This window comes from Pezoporus wallicus, unplaced genomic scaffold (assembly GCF_028554395.1).
Source record: "Pezoporus wallicus isolate ANWC-B61680 ecotype Strahan unplaced genomic scaffold, APGP_CSIRO_Pwel_v1 contig_6488, whole genome shotgun sequence".
Lineage (NCBI taxonomy): Eukaryota > Metazoa > Chordata > Aves > Psittaciformes > Psittacidae > Pezoporus > Pezoporus wallicus.
The window spans coordinates 104,492-121,061 of record NW_026641738.1 but is presented as its reverse complement, the minus strand read 5'-3'; the positions used below and the strand labels follow the sequence as shown (position 1 = coordinate 121,061).

General features: G+C 46.6%; 1 protein-coding gene across 1 annotated transcript in view; it reads right to left on the bottom strand.

Annotated features, from left to right (window-relative positions):
- DHRS12 (dehydrogenase/reductase 12) overlaps positions 1-12,879 on the bottom strand; it is a 33,983-nt gene extending 21,104 nt beyond the window's left edge. The window contains 5 exon segments of the mRNA XM_057425073.1: positions 8,232-8,314; positions 12,298-12,351; positions 12,354-12,374; positions 12,377-12,423; positions 12,824-12,879. Coding sequence (XP_057281056.1) covers positions 8,232-8,314; positions 12,298-12,351; positions 12,354-12,374; positions 12,377-12,423; positions 12,824-12,879 — 261 coding nt within the window.
- Positions 12,880-16,570: the final 3,691 nt, after the last annotated feature.

Genomic DNA, 16,570 nt, shown 5'->3' with positions numbered 1-16,570 from the left:
GCATACAATTGAGTTCACTGGCTGTTTTCCCCTAAAATCAAAACCCCTTGAGGTATACATCGGACTTCCCCATCTTCCCGCATTACCCACCAAGTATATCCAGGTCCCTGAGCAAAAGCAATCCCACGAGTGGGTTTGCCTTTACCTGAAGCAGGAATAACCCAGACTGTTTTCCCCAGCAAATTCTTCATATGCACCACGGGAACTTTGTCCCCCTCTACAATATGTAAAAGTTCTGACTGGGCTGGGCCGGCCCTGTTGGCAGATCCTCTGGTGTTGACCAACCAGGTGGCCTTTGGTAAGTGTGTATCCCAATGCTTGAAAGTTCCCCCACCCATTGCTCTCAGTGTAGTTTTTAACAGCCCATTGTACCGTTCGATTTTCCCAGAGGCTGGTGCATGGTAGGGGATGTGATATACCCACTCAATGCCATGCTCTTTGGCCCAAATATCTATAAGGTTATTTCGGAAATGAGTCCCATTGTCTGACTCAATTCTCTCTGGGGTGCCGTGTCGCCACAAAATCTGTTTCTCAAGGCCCAGGATGGTGTTCCGGGCAGTGGCATGGGGCACAGCGTATGTTTCCAGCCACCCGGTGGTTGCTTCCACCATGGTAAGCACATGGCGCTTGCCTTGGTGGGTTGGTGGCAGTGTGATATAGTCAATCTGCCAGGCCTCCCCATATTTATGCTTCAACCATCGTCCTCCATACCAAAGAGGCTTTAACCGCTTGGCTTGTTTAATTGCAGCACATGTTTCACACTCATGAATAACCTGGGCAATAGTGTCCATTGTTAAGTCCACCCCTCGGTCACGGGCCCATCTGTATGTTGCATCTCTGCCCTGATGGCCTGAAGTGTCATGGGCCCACCGGGCCAAAAATAATTCACCTTTATGTTGCCAATCTAAGTCCATCTGAGCCACTTCAATCTTAGCCGCTTTATCCACTTGTTGGTTGTTCTGGTGTTCCTCAGTGGCCCGACTCTTGGGTACATGGGCATCTACATGACGTACCTTCACCACCAGGTTCTGCACCCTGGCAGCAATATCTTTCCACAGTGCAGCAGCCCAGATGGGTTTACCTCTGCGTTGCCAGTTGCTCTGCTTCCATTGCTTCAACCACCCCCACAGGGCATTTGCCACCATCCATGAGTCAGTATAGAGATAAAGTACTGGCCACTTTTCTCGTTCAGCAATGTCCAGGGCCAGCTGGATGGCTTTCACCTTGGCAAACTGACTCGGTTCACCCTCTCCTTCAGCAGTTTCTGCAACTTTTCGTCCAGGACTCCATACAGCTGCCTTCCATCTCCGATGCTTTCCCACAATACGGCAAGAGCCATCAGTAAACAAGGCATACTGCTTTTCACTTTCTGACAGTTTATTATATGGTGGGGCCTCTTCAGCGCGCACCACCTCCTCCTTTGGTGACATTCCGAAATCTTTGCCCTCTGGCCAGTCCATGATGACTTCTAGAATGCCTGGATGACTGGGATTTCCTATTCGAGTTCGTTGTGTAATTAGTGCAGCCCACTTACTCTATGTAGCATCAGTTGCATGATGTGTAGAGGAGACCCTGCCTTTGAACATCCAGCCCAGCACGGGCAGCCAGGGTGCCAGGAGGAGCTGTGCTTCAGTGCCAATCACTTCCGAAGCAGCTCGAACCCCTTCATAGGCTGCCAGTATCTCTTTCTCAGTTGGGGTATAGCTGGCCTCAGATCCTTTATATCCCCGACTCCAAAAGCCGAGGGGTCAACCTCGAGTCTCCCCTGGAGCTTTCTGCCAGAGGCTCCAGGTAGGACCGTTCTCCCCAGCTGCAGTGTACAGTACATTTTTTACATCTGGTCCGGTCCGGACTGGTCCAAGGGCTACTGCATGAACTATCTCGCGTTTAATTTGCTCAAAGGCTTGTTGCTGCTCAGGGCCCCATTTAAAATCATTCTTCTTCCGGGTCACATGATAGAGAGGGCTTACAATTGAACTGTAATTTGGGATGTGCATTCTCCAGAACCCCACTGCACCCAAGAAAGCTTGCATTTCTTTCTTATTAGTTGGTGGAGACATTGCTGTTATCTTGTTGATCACATCTGTGGGGATCTGTCTACGTCCATCTTGCCATTTTATTCCCAAAAATTGAATCTCCTGTGCAGGTCCCTTGACCTTACTCCGTTTTATGGCAAAACCGGCTTTCAGCAGGATTTGGATTATTTTCCTCCCTTTCTCAAAGACTTCTTCCGCTGTATCGCCCCACACAATAATGTCATCAATGTATCGCAGGTGTTCTGGAGCTTGCCCCTGTTCCAGTGCAGTCTGGATCAGTCCATGGCAAATGGTAGGGCTGTGTTTCCACCCCTGGGGCAGTCGGTTCCAAGTGAACTGGACACCCCTCCAAGTAAAAGCAAACTGTGGCCTGCACTCTGCTGCCAAACGAATGGAGAAAAATGCATTGGCAATACCAATCGTGGCATACCACTTGGCTGCCTTTGACTCTAGTTCATACTGAAGTTCTAGCATGTCCGGTATGGCAGCACTCAATGGTGGTGTGACTTCATTCAGGCCACGATAGTCTACTGTTAGTCTCCATTCTCCATTAGACTTTCGCACTGGCCATATGGGGCTATTGAAGGGTGAGCGGGTCCTGCTGATCACCCCCTGACTCTCCAGTCTACGGATCAGCTGATGGATGGGAATCAGGGAGTCTCGGTTGGTGTGATATTGCCGCCGGTGCACTGTTGTGGTCGCGATTGGCACTTGTTGTTCTTCAACTTTCAGCAACCCCACAGCAGAGGGATCTTCTGAGAGACCAGGCAAGGTGGACAGCTGCTCAATTTCCTCAGTCTCCAAAGCAGCAATACCAAAAGCCCACCGGTACCCTCTTGGGTCTTTGAAGTACCCTCTCTTGAGGTAGTCTATGCCGAGAATGCATGGAGCCTCTCGACCAGTCACAATAGGGTGCTTTTGCCATTCCCTTCCAGTCAGGCTGATTTCAGCCTCCAGCACAGTCAACTCTTGGGATCCTCCTGTTACTCCAGAAATACAGATGGGTTCCACCCCTTGACAGCTTGATGGCATCAGGGTACACTGTGCACCGGTATCTACTAGAGCCTTATACTTCTGTGGGACTGATGTGCCAGGCCATCTGATCCACACAGTCCAGTAAATCCGATTGTCCCCTACCTCCACCTGGCTGGAGGCAGGGCCCCTCTAATGGTCGTCACAGCATTGGACACTTAAGTCGTGTTGAAAGGGATTATTCTTCATTATCACAGGAGCTGGAGTAAAATCAGCTCTTCCACTCCATCTGGGAAACTGCTCACCAGAGACTGAAGCCGTAGCTCTCATGGGACAATCAGTCTTGGCCCTTGCTCCCCTCTTCAGTTCACTCACCCGTTCCTCCAAAGCTGAAGAAGGTTTTCCATCGCACTTTGTCATGTCTTCTCCGTGATCCAGCAGGTAAAACCATAGGGTACCCCGTGGTGTATACCTCCTGTATCTCCTCTCTTGAACAATAGGACGCCTTTTGTTAATAGCTGAGACGTGTGTTGGTACACGTGAGGAGCTGGATAAATCAGATAGATCGTCCCTCAATTGTTTGAGGTCCTGGGACAGTTTTTCCACAGCTGAGATGATGGAAGGGGTGAGGTTGTCTTCGAACTCTCGGAGTTTATGAACCATTTCATCCACTGTTAGTGGTACTATGTCATTCCAGGTCACTGTTGCCAATGAATGGGCATATGATGACGGTGCATTCCGTGTAAGTTTTCGCCACATGGGTCGTGTACATTCAACTTCATCTGGATCTATAGGTGTATCCCCGTTATTCGGCTTGATGTGATAGATCATCTCTACGATGGCCGATTCCCTCAGAGACTGGATGCCTTTGTCTATAGTAGTCCACTTGGCCGAATGACTCGTAACATCGTCCTTGTATGGAAACCTTTCTTTCACAGCTGCCAAGAGCCTCCTCCAAAGGCTGAGGGACTTTTTCTCTCTTGCGATTGCTTTGTCAATTCCCCCTTCTCTAGCAAGTGATCCCAGCTGCTTGGCTTCTGTACCTTCTAGTTCGTGACCATCGGCCCCATTGTCCCAGCATCGGAGTAACCAGGTGATGATGTGCTGCCCTGGTTGACGGGTAAAATCTTTTTGCATATTCCGCAGCTCGGTTGAGGTCCGAGGTCGAGAAGTTACCTCTTCTTCTTCTTCTTCATCATGTGATGATGACTCCTGATCAGATTCTGGACCGGGTGGTGAATTCATTGGTTCTTCATCTCGCTTCACCCTTTTTGCCTCCTTTTTGCTTGTTCTCTTCCGTACAGGGGCAACTGATATTGGTACGAATTGGTCCTCTGGTTTGGCTGCAGTGATTATCACTGTGGTTTGAGTAGCGACTGTACTTGTTGCTGGGGGTGGTGTAGCTACTGTGCTTGGAGCTGGGGTAACCGCGCTGTCTGTTGCAGTTGAAGTTTGAGCAGCTGCTGTACTTGCCACTGGGGTAGCTGCGCAGTTCATTGCAGCCAAAGTTTGAGTAGCGACTGTGCTTGTCGCTGGGGTTGGTGCAGCTGCTGTGCTTGGAGCTGGGGTAACCGCGCTGTCTGTTGCAGTTGAAGTTTGAGCAGCTGCTGTACTTGCCGCTAGGATAGCTGTGCTGTTCATTGCAGCCAAAGTTTGAGTAGCGACTGTCGCTTTGCCCTCAGATCCGCCGACATTCTTTTCCTTTTGAAGGTGCTGGATAGTGTTGAACAAGGCCCTGTAAGCATAGGCCAAGCCCCAGCACGTTGCCGTGATTTGTCCATCTCTGGTATGGCCAGAATGACCACACACCTCATTTAAGTGTTTTACTAATTCTTCTGGATTTTGCAGTTGTTCGGTAGTGAAATTCCAAAGTACTGGAGGGGCCCACTGACCTAGATACTTGCCCATACTATCCCACACACCCTGCCACTCATGGCTGTCCAGCCTCAGGGAAAATCTCTCGGTCCTCCTGCATCGTCGTTTGACCCCAGACAAGACCCAAACCTGAATCTGCTTAACTCTTGAAATCAGTAGTGGGCAAAACACACTCTGTATGTGTGTTAGCATGGTGATTCCCATCACCATCAGCAAACAAATCTCAACAGCATTAAAAGGCCATTCAAAAAATTCAAAACTCTCAAATGTAAATGGTCTGGGGGGACGACTGGGAGGGTAAAAGGATGTCTCATTCACAGGTTGAGCACCTGAGGAGGAGAAAAAAGATGTGTAATTGCTAAGCACCTCCATCATATACCTCCCAAAGTATAAAGGTGGTGACCACACTGGGAACATAAGCCAGATCAGTTTCATGATCAATGATTCTATTGTATTACAAGTCATTACCATAAAGTACAATGGGATAAAAACCTTAGCCCAAGCCCCACACTTGAAAAACACTAATACAGCAAATACCGGATGGACGTAAGATATGATATACTGAAACTGTGAGATCAAGAGGAACAACCTTGAGAGCCAATAAATCAGCATTGTGACGAGTGACTATCAATCCAGTCAGATCTGTCGTTATCTCAACCCTTCGTGCCCCACGTTGGGCGCCAAAAAGAACTGTCGTGGTTTAAACCCAGTCAGGTAACTTGTTCACTCACTCCCAGTGAGTGGTGCCGAGCTGACAACAATCGAAGTCCGTGTCCGTCCCCCCCCCCCCCGCACCAGGGCTCTCCCCTTCCCCGCTCCCGGAGGAACGGGGAGGAGGATCGAGAGAGTGCAAGAACAGTCCAGCAACAAATCACCACCGCCGCTACTATCAGCTAAAACAATGATAAGGGAAAATAACAAGGGAAGAGAATACGATACCACCGGCCAAGAAAGCGAGTTCCACCTGGAAGCCCCTGTCCTTCCGGGTAACCCCAGTTACCCCTCACCCCGGGCATGACGTGCTGTGGTATGGAATACCTCCCCGGCTAGCCTGGGTCAGGCGCCCCGTCTCTGCTTCCTCACAGCTTCCCCTCCTCCCTGGCAGAGCATGAGCCTCACAGAGTCCTTGGTCAGGGTAAACATCACTTAGCAACAACCGAAAACATCGGCTTCACCAACACTGTTCTCAAGCTAGAAGTCAAAACACAGCACTGCACCAGTTAACACAAAGGAAAAACATGACTGCTACTGCTGAACCCAGGACACTCACCCCTTTTCCCAGGCTGTCCGACTGCAGCTAGAAAAAGAGGTAACACAGATAATCACCAGTCTTACTGTAGCCATGGGATTACATAGTTATAGACAGCTGGAGAGTATTTATTTCTACTTAAGGACTGATCTAATTCACCTTCATTACAGAACTGAAGTGTAATGCTGGTTGTGTCACACTAGGGAGCTGAAACCAATGAGCAGAAATTTAGTCAATATGGTATCTCTAACCATAAAAAGTCTTCAGAATTTTTGATGCACTCAAAATACTATTACTGGAATCAAAATACTGTGTTCAAGAGCCAAGTCACTACTTAAAATGATGACAGCTCTCCATGCAATTGTTGTGGGTTAACCTTAGTAGGCAGTTAAGCCCCATACAACCACTCATTCTCTCCCCTTCCAGTGAGACTGTGGAGAGAATCAGAAGGGTAAAAAAGACAAAACTTGTGGGTTGAGATAAAGACAGTTTAATAAGTGAAGCAGAGGCGTGTGTGCAAACAATGCAAAATGAGGAATTCAATTACTAATTTTCATTGTCAGGCAGGTGTTCTGCAATCCCCAGGAAAGCTGAGCTTCATCATATGCAACAGTGATTTGGAAAGCCAAACACTGCTCCCCCTTCCTCCTTCTTCCCTCAGCTGCTATTGCTAAGCACATATGGTCTGGGATAGCCCTTTGGTCAGTTGGGGTCAGCTGTCCTGTCTATGTCCCCTCCCAGCTTCTTGTCCATCCCTAATCCACTCGCTGGTCGGGTGGGGTGAGGAACAGAAAAGTTCTTGATGCTGTGCAGCCACTGTTCAAAAATAACTAAACCATGGTGTTGTGGTTTAAGCTCAGTGGGCAACTCAGCCATGCAGCCTGCTCTCTCACTCCCCACCCTTTCCTCCCCCTGCTCCCAGAGGGATGGGGAGGAGAATCAAAGGAATGTAACTCCCACGGGCTGAGATAAGAACAGCCCAGTAACTAAGGTATAACACAAACCACTACTGCTACCACCAGTAATAATAAGGGAAATAACAAGGGAAGAGAATACCTGCCGACCGATACCCAGCCCGACCCGAGCAGTGATCTAGCCCTTCCAGGTAACTGCCCCCAGTTGCTATACTGGGCATGACGTGCTGTGGTATGGAATACCTCTTTGGCTAGTTTGGGTCAGCTGTCCTCCCAGCTGCTTCCTCCCAGCTTCCCCTCCTCTCTGGCAGAGCATGAGACTGAGAAAGTCCTTGGTCAGATTAAACATTACTGAGCAACAACTAAAAACCTTGGTGTTATCAGCGTTGTTCCCAGGCTGAAAAGTCAAAATCACAGCGCTGCACCAGCTACTAAGAACGAGAAAAATGACTGCTACTGCTGAACCCAGGACACACGGGTTCTCAGCATTGCTTTGGTCACAAGTCCAAACCACAGCACCATAGGAGCTGTTATGAAGAAAATTAATTCTGTCCCAACCAAAACCAGTGCATCAAGATAGAAAGACAGCAACTGCACTTCTCCATAAGCACACCCTCCTGAATAATTAGCAAAAGCAGCAATGACAGGTATAGGGGTATAATGTACAGTGATATACATGAAAGCAAAAATATCTAAAAGAAGGGAGGAGGTAAGGAAGTGATATATAAGAAAAGGAGATGGAAAAGTACGTGGAACATGGAACTAGGATCACACACAGGACTTCACAGAGCAGCCAACCTTAGCAAATCAAGAGCATGTTATTCAGGCACATAAAACCTTCAACTCCAATGCTGTGGACTCATAAACATTGTAAGAGTGTTGCAATGCATTAACTTTAGAAAGCCTCAGCCACACAGCTAGGAATAGTAAGACATCTATTGACAGCAAAAATTAAATAAAACAGCATGCTGATGGTGATGTTATTAATGACAGAAAACATCATCCAGTGAAATTAAATCACTTCAAACCACACAGATGTTAAACTACTAGATATTTCCATGTCCATAAGAAAATACCATTATAAACAAAACAGCAAAATGATGAAACAGAACACCTCAAGGCCTCAGAAGTCTTTAATATTAATAATCTTTCTAAGAGCAAACAACAGACTGACAAACAGCTCACCTAGTTGATCGTTTCCATCACTATTTCTCCTCGAAAGACCTCAGCTCATCCCTTACTTCTGCAAACCAGCTGAACCGTGCCACCTGGTGGATTCCAGAAACACAGCTCATCATTCATTACCAACTGCTCTCATCAGCAAAGAGGGAGGGCCAGGCAGCGATGTGCAATTTGCAGCCCTTGCTTGGGGTTAGTTTTTGACACAAACCAAATAAACCAAAAAGCCTTTCATGATTGAATTCCAGATTGCGGGAAGCGTACAGCCTGCTAGCAGCAGTAGCAGTACTGGTCAGGTGATCACTGCAATGCCATGGGAGCTTCCCAGCAGCAGAACATTCCTGAGCTCTGCACAGCTAACAGTCCCATTCCTCTGCTGCCAAGAGGTGAGCAGTGGCTTTTCATCAATGCTGCTGAAGCTTAGGTCTGCGGATTTCTCAGGGCTCCCATGTCTCCTGCTGATGAACTGGAAGCAGGGAGCTGGTTAGGGCCATAGCAACCCATAGCAGTCCCGGGTCCACCAGCCTTGGGCCGCTCTCGGGAACAAACTCCCCCTAAAAAGCACTGTTCCAGCTGTACCATCAGGAAGAGAAGACACATCAAAAAGACCAATGAGGTCTGTCCAGAGACTTCACATGGACAGTTTAGGACACCAGGAGTGGATATAATAGGAAAGCTGTGAGATTTCTGCTTTCTGCTGAGATGGAATTATTTCTCCCCATAGCAGCCCTCAACAGGGCTGTGCTTTTATTTTCTCCCCACCTTGTAGTGTTGGGGAGGGGAGTGATAGAGCTACTCGGTGGGCACCAGATGTCCAGCCAAGGTCAACCCACCACAGTACTTTTTGGTGCCCAGTGTGGAGCTTGAGGATTTTCAGGTTGGGATAGTGATTGGGAGAGATAACAGGCAAAATATAGAATCATAGAATAGTTAGGGTTGAAAAGGAGCTTAAGATCATCTGAGGAATTTCTGTTGTAATTGTGGTGAAGGAACGAGTGGTGGATTGCCTGTGTATGTTGCCCACTTCTGTCCAATGTTATGATGATATTTTGATTTTCGGGTGGGGAATACTTTTTCTTTGGCAGGACCTGTGGTCCCATGGAGAGAGGAACCCGCATTGGAGCAGGTTTGCTGCAGGACTTGTGGCCCTGCTGGGGACCCACCCTGGAGCAGTTTATGAAGAACTGTAGCCTGTGGGAAGGACTCATGTTGGAGTTTGTGGAGGACTGTATCCTGTGGGAGGGACTGGAGCGTGGAAGGATGTGAGGAAGAAAGAAGCAGCAGAGACAACGTATGATGAACTGACCACAACCACCATTCCCCATCCCCCTGTGCCGCTGGGGGAAGAGGTAGAGTTCAGAAACAGAGTTAAAACTGGGAATGGGGGTGGGTCTGGGTGGGTGTGCTTTTAATATTTGGGTTTATTTCTCATTATCCTACTCCGGTTTGATTGGTAATAAATTAAACCCATTTCCCCAAGTCAAGTCTGTTTTGCTGATGACGGTAATTGCTGAGTGATCTCTCCCTGTCCTTATTTCAGCCCATGACCCTTTCATTGTATTTTCTAATCCCCTGTCAGTGGAAGAGGGCAATGATAGAGTGGCTTTTGTGAGCACCTTGCCATGATTAACCCACCACAACTGGGCATGCTGCTGATACAAGCAACAAACCTCAAGGTTCTTCTGAAACTCTCCAGTTCTCCCCTGCACTGACAGAGTTGGCTGGGTTACTTAAGTGCACAACTGCAGGCAGTGGTGGGAAACTCCCAGATCTGGGATAACCATACAGATAACCCTAACAAATGTTTGTGTTACACATGCACCATACATGGAAGGGACCATGCATAGACAAGCACTGAATATATACAGATCAAAATGAAAGACAGTCTTTATCCAAGGGAAAACAGATTTCATGAGTGAGAGAAAAGACAGGTAACCAGAAGGTGCAGTGTCCAATGCTCACTTCTTTGAATGTTCTCACAGTGACTGCAAGCTTCATTGCAAAGGAGGGCTTTAATTACAGACCTTACAGCAGTTCAGGATGTGTGTTTACAGGTGTTTTAGAAATACCTCCCAAATAACAGGGCACAGCACAAGTTATGCATGCAGGTACAAATCAAACACCTGGAATCTGGCCTTCAAGCTGATCAGAAACATTCTCATAGAATCATAGAATAGTTAGGGTTGGAAAGGACCTTAAGATCATCTAGTTCCAATCCCCCTGCCATGGGCAGGGACATCTACCCTAGACCATGTCACCCAAGGCTCTGTCCAACCTGACCTTGAACACCGTCAGGGATGGAGCATTTACCACTTCTTTGGGCAACCCATTCCAGTGCCTCACCACCCTCACAGTAAAGAACTTCCTCCTTATACCTAACCTAAAATTCCCCTGTTCAAGTTTAAACCCGCTGCCCCTTGTCCTATCACTACAGTCCTTAATGAAGAGACCCTCCCCAGCATCCTTATAAGCCCCCTTCAGGTACTGGAAGGCTGCTATGATAGTCTGTTATGTATAGCCTACAGCAGAAAACATTCTGTGAGAAGAGGTGGGTTTTAAGAGCTTTGAGTATTTGAGCTTTGAGTCTTTTCTTGCTGCTAAGGAGAGAAGAGAGAAGACAGTTTTGGTGTGACCTACAGGCTAAGAAATTGATTTAAATTTATTTTCCATGGTAAAGATTGAAATTATTTGAACTTAATACACGGGAATTGTCAGAGTGGTTGGGAGAAGACTGCATCAAACTGGAAGTGCAGTTCACAGACAAACAAGAGAGCCCAAATCTGCAATACCATGAGACACCAATTCAGAGAAAAGCTGAACTAAAAAAATTGTCATCAAGACGTCATTATTTACAGAGATGAGATGACATATTACAGAGATTTACAGTGCTTGAAGGTAAAGCCAGCATAGCTTGGTCATTCTGCTGCTGAATCAGAATTCCTTGTATTCTTGTCATGATGTACTTGAAGAGATTCAATGAGAAGATAGAGACCCAAAAACTGAGGCTGAGTTTCAGAGCCACATGTTCAAGGACAGGATCAGGAACATATTGTTAAGTCATTTTAGCTTCATATGTACAGCAACACCCACAAAAGGTATCAGACAACCAATCTGTGCCCATAGATGTTCTTTGAGCTCCTGCCATGAGACATGGTGACCACAACCTATGCAGATCCAGTCAACCTGACAGCTTGCAAAACATGGCAGGCACATCCTGTCACCAGACAAAGCAATAATTACGTAAGTCTATTACATGTAATAACAGTATTGGGAACCTGAAAATCAATCACATCCTGACACTGACGGGGATCTTCAGCCCAAAGGCTCTTTGGTGCTAATAATTTTGAATTAGTTTCATTTAACTGAGTCACCACTTTCCTTCATAATATAGTTATGAAGCCTAAGCATGCAAAGAGAGCAAAAAACCACAAGCTCCTCCTTTTTATTCTACATGCCAAAACTCCTATCACTCTTTCACAACAGGAATTATTTTGTCAACTCTGAAAGAGATTAGTTTTATCCTTCAACAGTAGCTAGCTCCAGTTCATACCATCTCCTTGGTTACAGTAAGCAACAAAAAATGGTTGCATATAATCAGTTAAAGTGCACAAACTGCAGATTATCATCACGATCGAGCACAACTATGTTGTTTCTTTCAAACTCTCCAAGCTCATCTTAGCACAGCCAATTGTTTTCTTTCATCATAAGATACATTTGTAAATTCTTCAAAACAGTCCAAATTCATCCAAGCTGCTGCTTGTACCAAACCAGTCCTAAGTGGGCTTGATCCATCGCCAGCATCCTTAGATGCCACCATAACACATTTTCAGTGAACACGCACTTGAGAAACACTTTTTGTAGATCCTTTCCACTAACTTGGTTTCATTATTCTAGTTTTCATTGCACTGTTTATGCTTAAACCTCTAACCCATGCTAACAGCCCTGTAAAATAACACACCTGACCCCTCATCCCAGGGAACTGTGTCTTTGCGTTTTCACTGAAAAACCAAACCTACTTCCTTCCACCTTCTCCATTATGGCCCCTCAGGCCCCTCATTACAGCCTGGCTCACCTCCCCTCGCTGTCTCTTTGACTGTGGCCCTACCAGTGCCACTCTTTGCACCAGAAAGGACCTTCCAGCCAGATCGCCTCCACATCAGCTGGACGGAAGTGCTTGGAAGCAGACTCATAGCTGGTCCTGAATATATCAGAGTTACCTGTGAGAAACAAGAGTACTTCCAAAGAAACCCAGAGAAGAATTGAAAAGCACCTCCCCTTACACTTCAGCATATGTGAAACACCTCCCCTCTCCTTATTACCCTCCATACCCATGGGACAGATCGCGTATAGTGCCAGGGACACTAAGGAGCAATGCAGTAACAACTGAAGGTGTTTGTCTGCCGCAAGCCACAGCCCAAAGGTTGACGCTCATGAGGGCTGTGGGCTCCCACAGGTAAAGCGTCGAGATCACTCCACTCTGGTAGGGCTCGGCATGCTTTGATTAAGAGCACTTAAAACACCAAGCCACCTGGAAGCGGTTAAAAGCCCGCGGACAGACGCACAGAAACACCTGAGCCCGGGGGAGCCGCCGTCTGTACCTCGTGCACTCCCGCACCCCCGTCACGAACCACAGGGCGTTGCGGTACCGGGACATGGTGGCGGTACCAGGATGTGGTGTCGGTGCCGCCACAGAGGTGCTCGCCCCTCTTCGGCCCTTATGTAAGGCGCCCGGACGGGACCAGTCCTGCCTGCCCACCGTCACTATTGCCGCCTGGGTTTATCAGCAAGAGACAGTGTGAGGGACGGTGTTGTGTGAATGTGCAGGGAGTTGTGCCTCCTTCATCCCCCATAGCAGTTTGTGGGTTGGTGTCTCTTATCCCTTCCATTTCCCTCTTTCTTCATTCACCAGCAAAGAAAGGTGGCTGCTGTTAATCACCGAGCCTGGGTGCCTCCAGCCAGCCTGGCATTCAGCCCCTGGGTGCATTAGCCGCTACCATGCTGGAGACTGCTGTACCTGGTGAAGGTGATGGCTGAGGAAGGAAGGACGGAAGGAAAGTTTTCGAGGGCTTCTGCTGGGAGCAGATGCTGCTGCCAACCAAGCCAGGGCAGGAAATGGGGTGTCATGTTTTGGGAATGGGAGCAGTGCTACAGGACCTGAGCCTGCACCCTCTGCTCTGGAAAGCTGTCAAAGGGATACTCTTGCAGAAACATAACCAGGTGTGTTGGGCCACACCAAGTACCATTTCATGTAATAAATAAACCTGTTAAATTCCTGGCTATTGCATTAGAGGTAGTGAAATTTAAAATGTTGTTTCAATTCCGCTGGTATGTGTGTTGGAGCTACAAAGCCCAAGAGGATCACTTAGAGTTGCACAACTGGACAGCCCATATTAGCCATGAGAAATTGTCATTGTAGGTATAATTATGTTTTAAGTACGTTAAAGGACTATGCATTTAAAAAATTCAGTATGCAAGCTGGATAAATTCATGTCTTTTATGTGGTATGCAGGGCAACATGCAGAGAAGCTACTTTGGGAGCCAGGTTTCAGTAGCAGAGATAGGGCAGGATTGAGAATATTTGTCCTTTTTGACCCTGTACGTTAGCCTGATACTTCTTTTTTCTAAATCTCTTCACGCTGGCAAAGGCCTCATACTAAAGTCTTCCACTTTCTCAGCATGTTGTGTGAGTACTAGGCTCACACAAAAGGTACTTCCCACTATCAAGTTAAACCTTTTGAACTCAGCACTGCCCACTGGTACTGGGTGTTCTGTGAGAAATCAGTTTCCATAGGGCAAAGACACACATTTTCACAGTGATATTTTCTTCCATTCAGAGACCAGCTAAATGTCACCTTTGCATGAAACCTGAAAATGCTTGTTCTTATTAAAACAGTTGAAAGAATTTATTTAAAACCAGCAGCCTGAGTCACTTTAAACTGATTTTGTTCTTGGAGTTTGTGACTGAAGCATTCCTAAACAATTAATCCTGGGTCTGATGTTCGAAATGGAGACTTCTGGCCCAGAAAGGAACAGCTTGGAAATAGTATGAGTGGCAGAATGCTATATGCTATAATGGAAAATGAATGGCAGCCTGAACTACAGTACATTCTATAATGTCTGTAAGTATATAACTGTGGGCTATAGGAGCTGTATGGAAATAGTTTTGTGATCATCATCTACAACATGCAATTAGCAGCCTAAACTGTACAGCCTAGGCTGCTATAATGATGTTAGATAATCGCACTCACTGTGAACAGAGCAGATGTTCAGCTTGTGTGAGTCCTGCTTACAGGCTGAGATAATATTCCCTCTTCCCATTTTCAGTCCCTTGACCTGCTAGCCCTTCTGCTTCTCCTTTTCCCTCACAGCCTGTGCAAGTCTGTCTGGTTACTTTCCTCGAACCCTGGCTCAGGGAAAATACACAGCAGGGAAAAAACAGATAATTCTGTGGGTATGCCTGCTGCTATGAGTACCCAGGCAGAAAACTGCAGTGCTGCCTCACATTTCCATGCTAGTTAGAGAATGCCTCACCTTGGGCTTTGTAACCCTCAGTGCAAGCCCCATACAGAATAAAAACCCTGTAGAAGTTCCTGTGAATAAATGCAATAAGCCAGGTTGTGCCTTATTCCCTTATAATGTTTACATTTACCCTTTATTACATTTCTGCATTTCTTTATCGTGGAGACTGTGGCTTAGTACAAGCAAGTTTGTCATTTCAGTCTTTTTCTCATAAACTGGGGGCACACCCCTGCAGTCTGCTGACCTCTGAAAGTAAATGAGGTGTACACAGACACAGAATTCCTTGAAGGCTAAACCATCTGGTCACTAATCAGCAAGGTGTTAGTGCATCCCTGAAGTGCTAACCAATGAGTATGCATGGCAGAAGCTGGCCATGAGTCAAACATAAAAATATGTTAGAGCAGCTCATAATATTGGGGGGTTTAAGCAGTAATGGCCAATTACACCATATTATTTTTATTAATGTTAGAGAAGATAAGATTGTTAGGAAAACATCTGAATGTAGGGTTAGGAACCAGCACCACTCTGGTAAATACACAATTTTCTCTGAGAACATTACATAAATAGGGTAGCACCACTACCGTGTTGTTAGCCATACCCTTCCAACAGACACCATTTTCATGAGATTTTGTAAACACTGAGAAATGATGCCCTTGCCAGAGTGCAACAATCCCTGAACACACTCAGCTGAGAGTTTTCTGCTTAGAAACACTTGTTTTTTCCATAATGAGGGCCTGCGCTTGACCCAGAAAGGAGTCATCACAGCACTCTCTCTGAACAGAGCCACGTCAAAAGCAAGCAGTTGCAGACTGCCCTAGACTGACAGCTAGATGTTTCTGCAACCTCTTTTCACCCCCTGTGATGTTTTGCTTTTGTATTGTTCCAGAGGCAGGAGACTGTAGAGTTTGTGTGAGTGCTCTTTGCTAACCCAGCCATAACAGGGATGAGGCAGTATGGCTTGTGTGCAGCAGGAAGGTAAGACGTAGTTTTGTGGGCCTGCCTCACAGTACTGTCAAGGGCAAAATTTCTGCCTACATCAGGAGTTTTGGCTGTACATTGCCTTTTGTACTGAATCCTCCACTGATGCACCCTGTTAGCTGGATTAGAATCCATTCTGGAGGTTTGGAAATTTGGAAACTTGCAGCTTTTGTTTTCTTTCATGATTGTTACTTGCTTAGCATCAAACTCTGATAGGACACTGCTCTGAATGGCAGGGATTCTTTTAAACAAGGAATTCTCATGGACTGGCAGCCAAAATCTCAGATAGTTACCACAGCCAGCAACTGACATGTATGTGTAGCCTGGCTTCCCTATGGAAGGAGCTGGATCAAGAGAGCCACAGTTCTGTTGAGCTCCTGGCATTTCCCTCATCTGAGCACAGAACAAAATAGCTTCGCCCTGGCTAAACACAACCAAGTGTTCACCCTTGATAAAACATACTGAAGTTAACTGTTCCCCTTGAGGACTATAACATTCCAGGTGTATCTATGCTATCAAATAACTCATAGCATATTCCCAGATTGCAATCCTCTTATCGCCTATAGTAGGTAAACAAATGTTGACGCCTAGGCACTCTTGAAGTATTAAACAGATGGTTCTGTCCAAAAGATCCTTGGGTGGATAGTTTATTCAACGAATCGTTGGTTCCCAAACACTATGGATGAGACTGCACAGCTTGACTTTGCATTGGTGATCTTGCATTCAAGTAGATGCATTTACCAGTGCAGAAATAGCCCTGAAGTCTGTTATGCAGGCTGTCCATCAATGCAGATAATGCTCAAGGCAAATCAAAAGTCTGGAGTGTTGTGACTGAGAGCTTTCAGGTA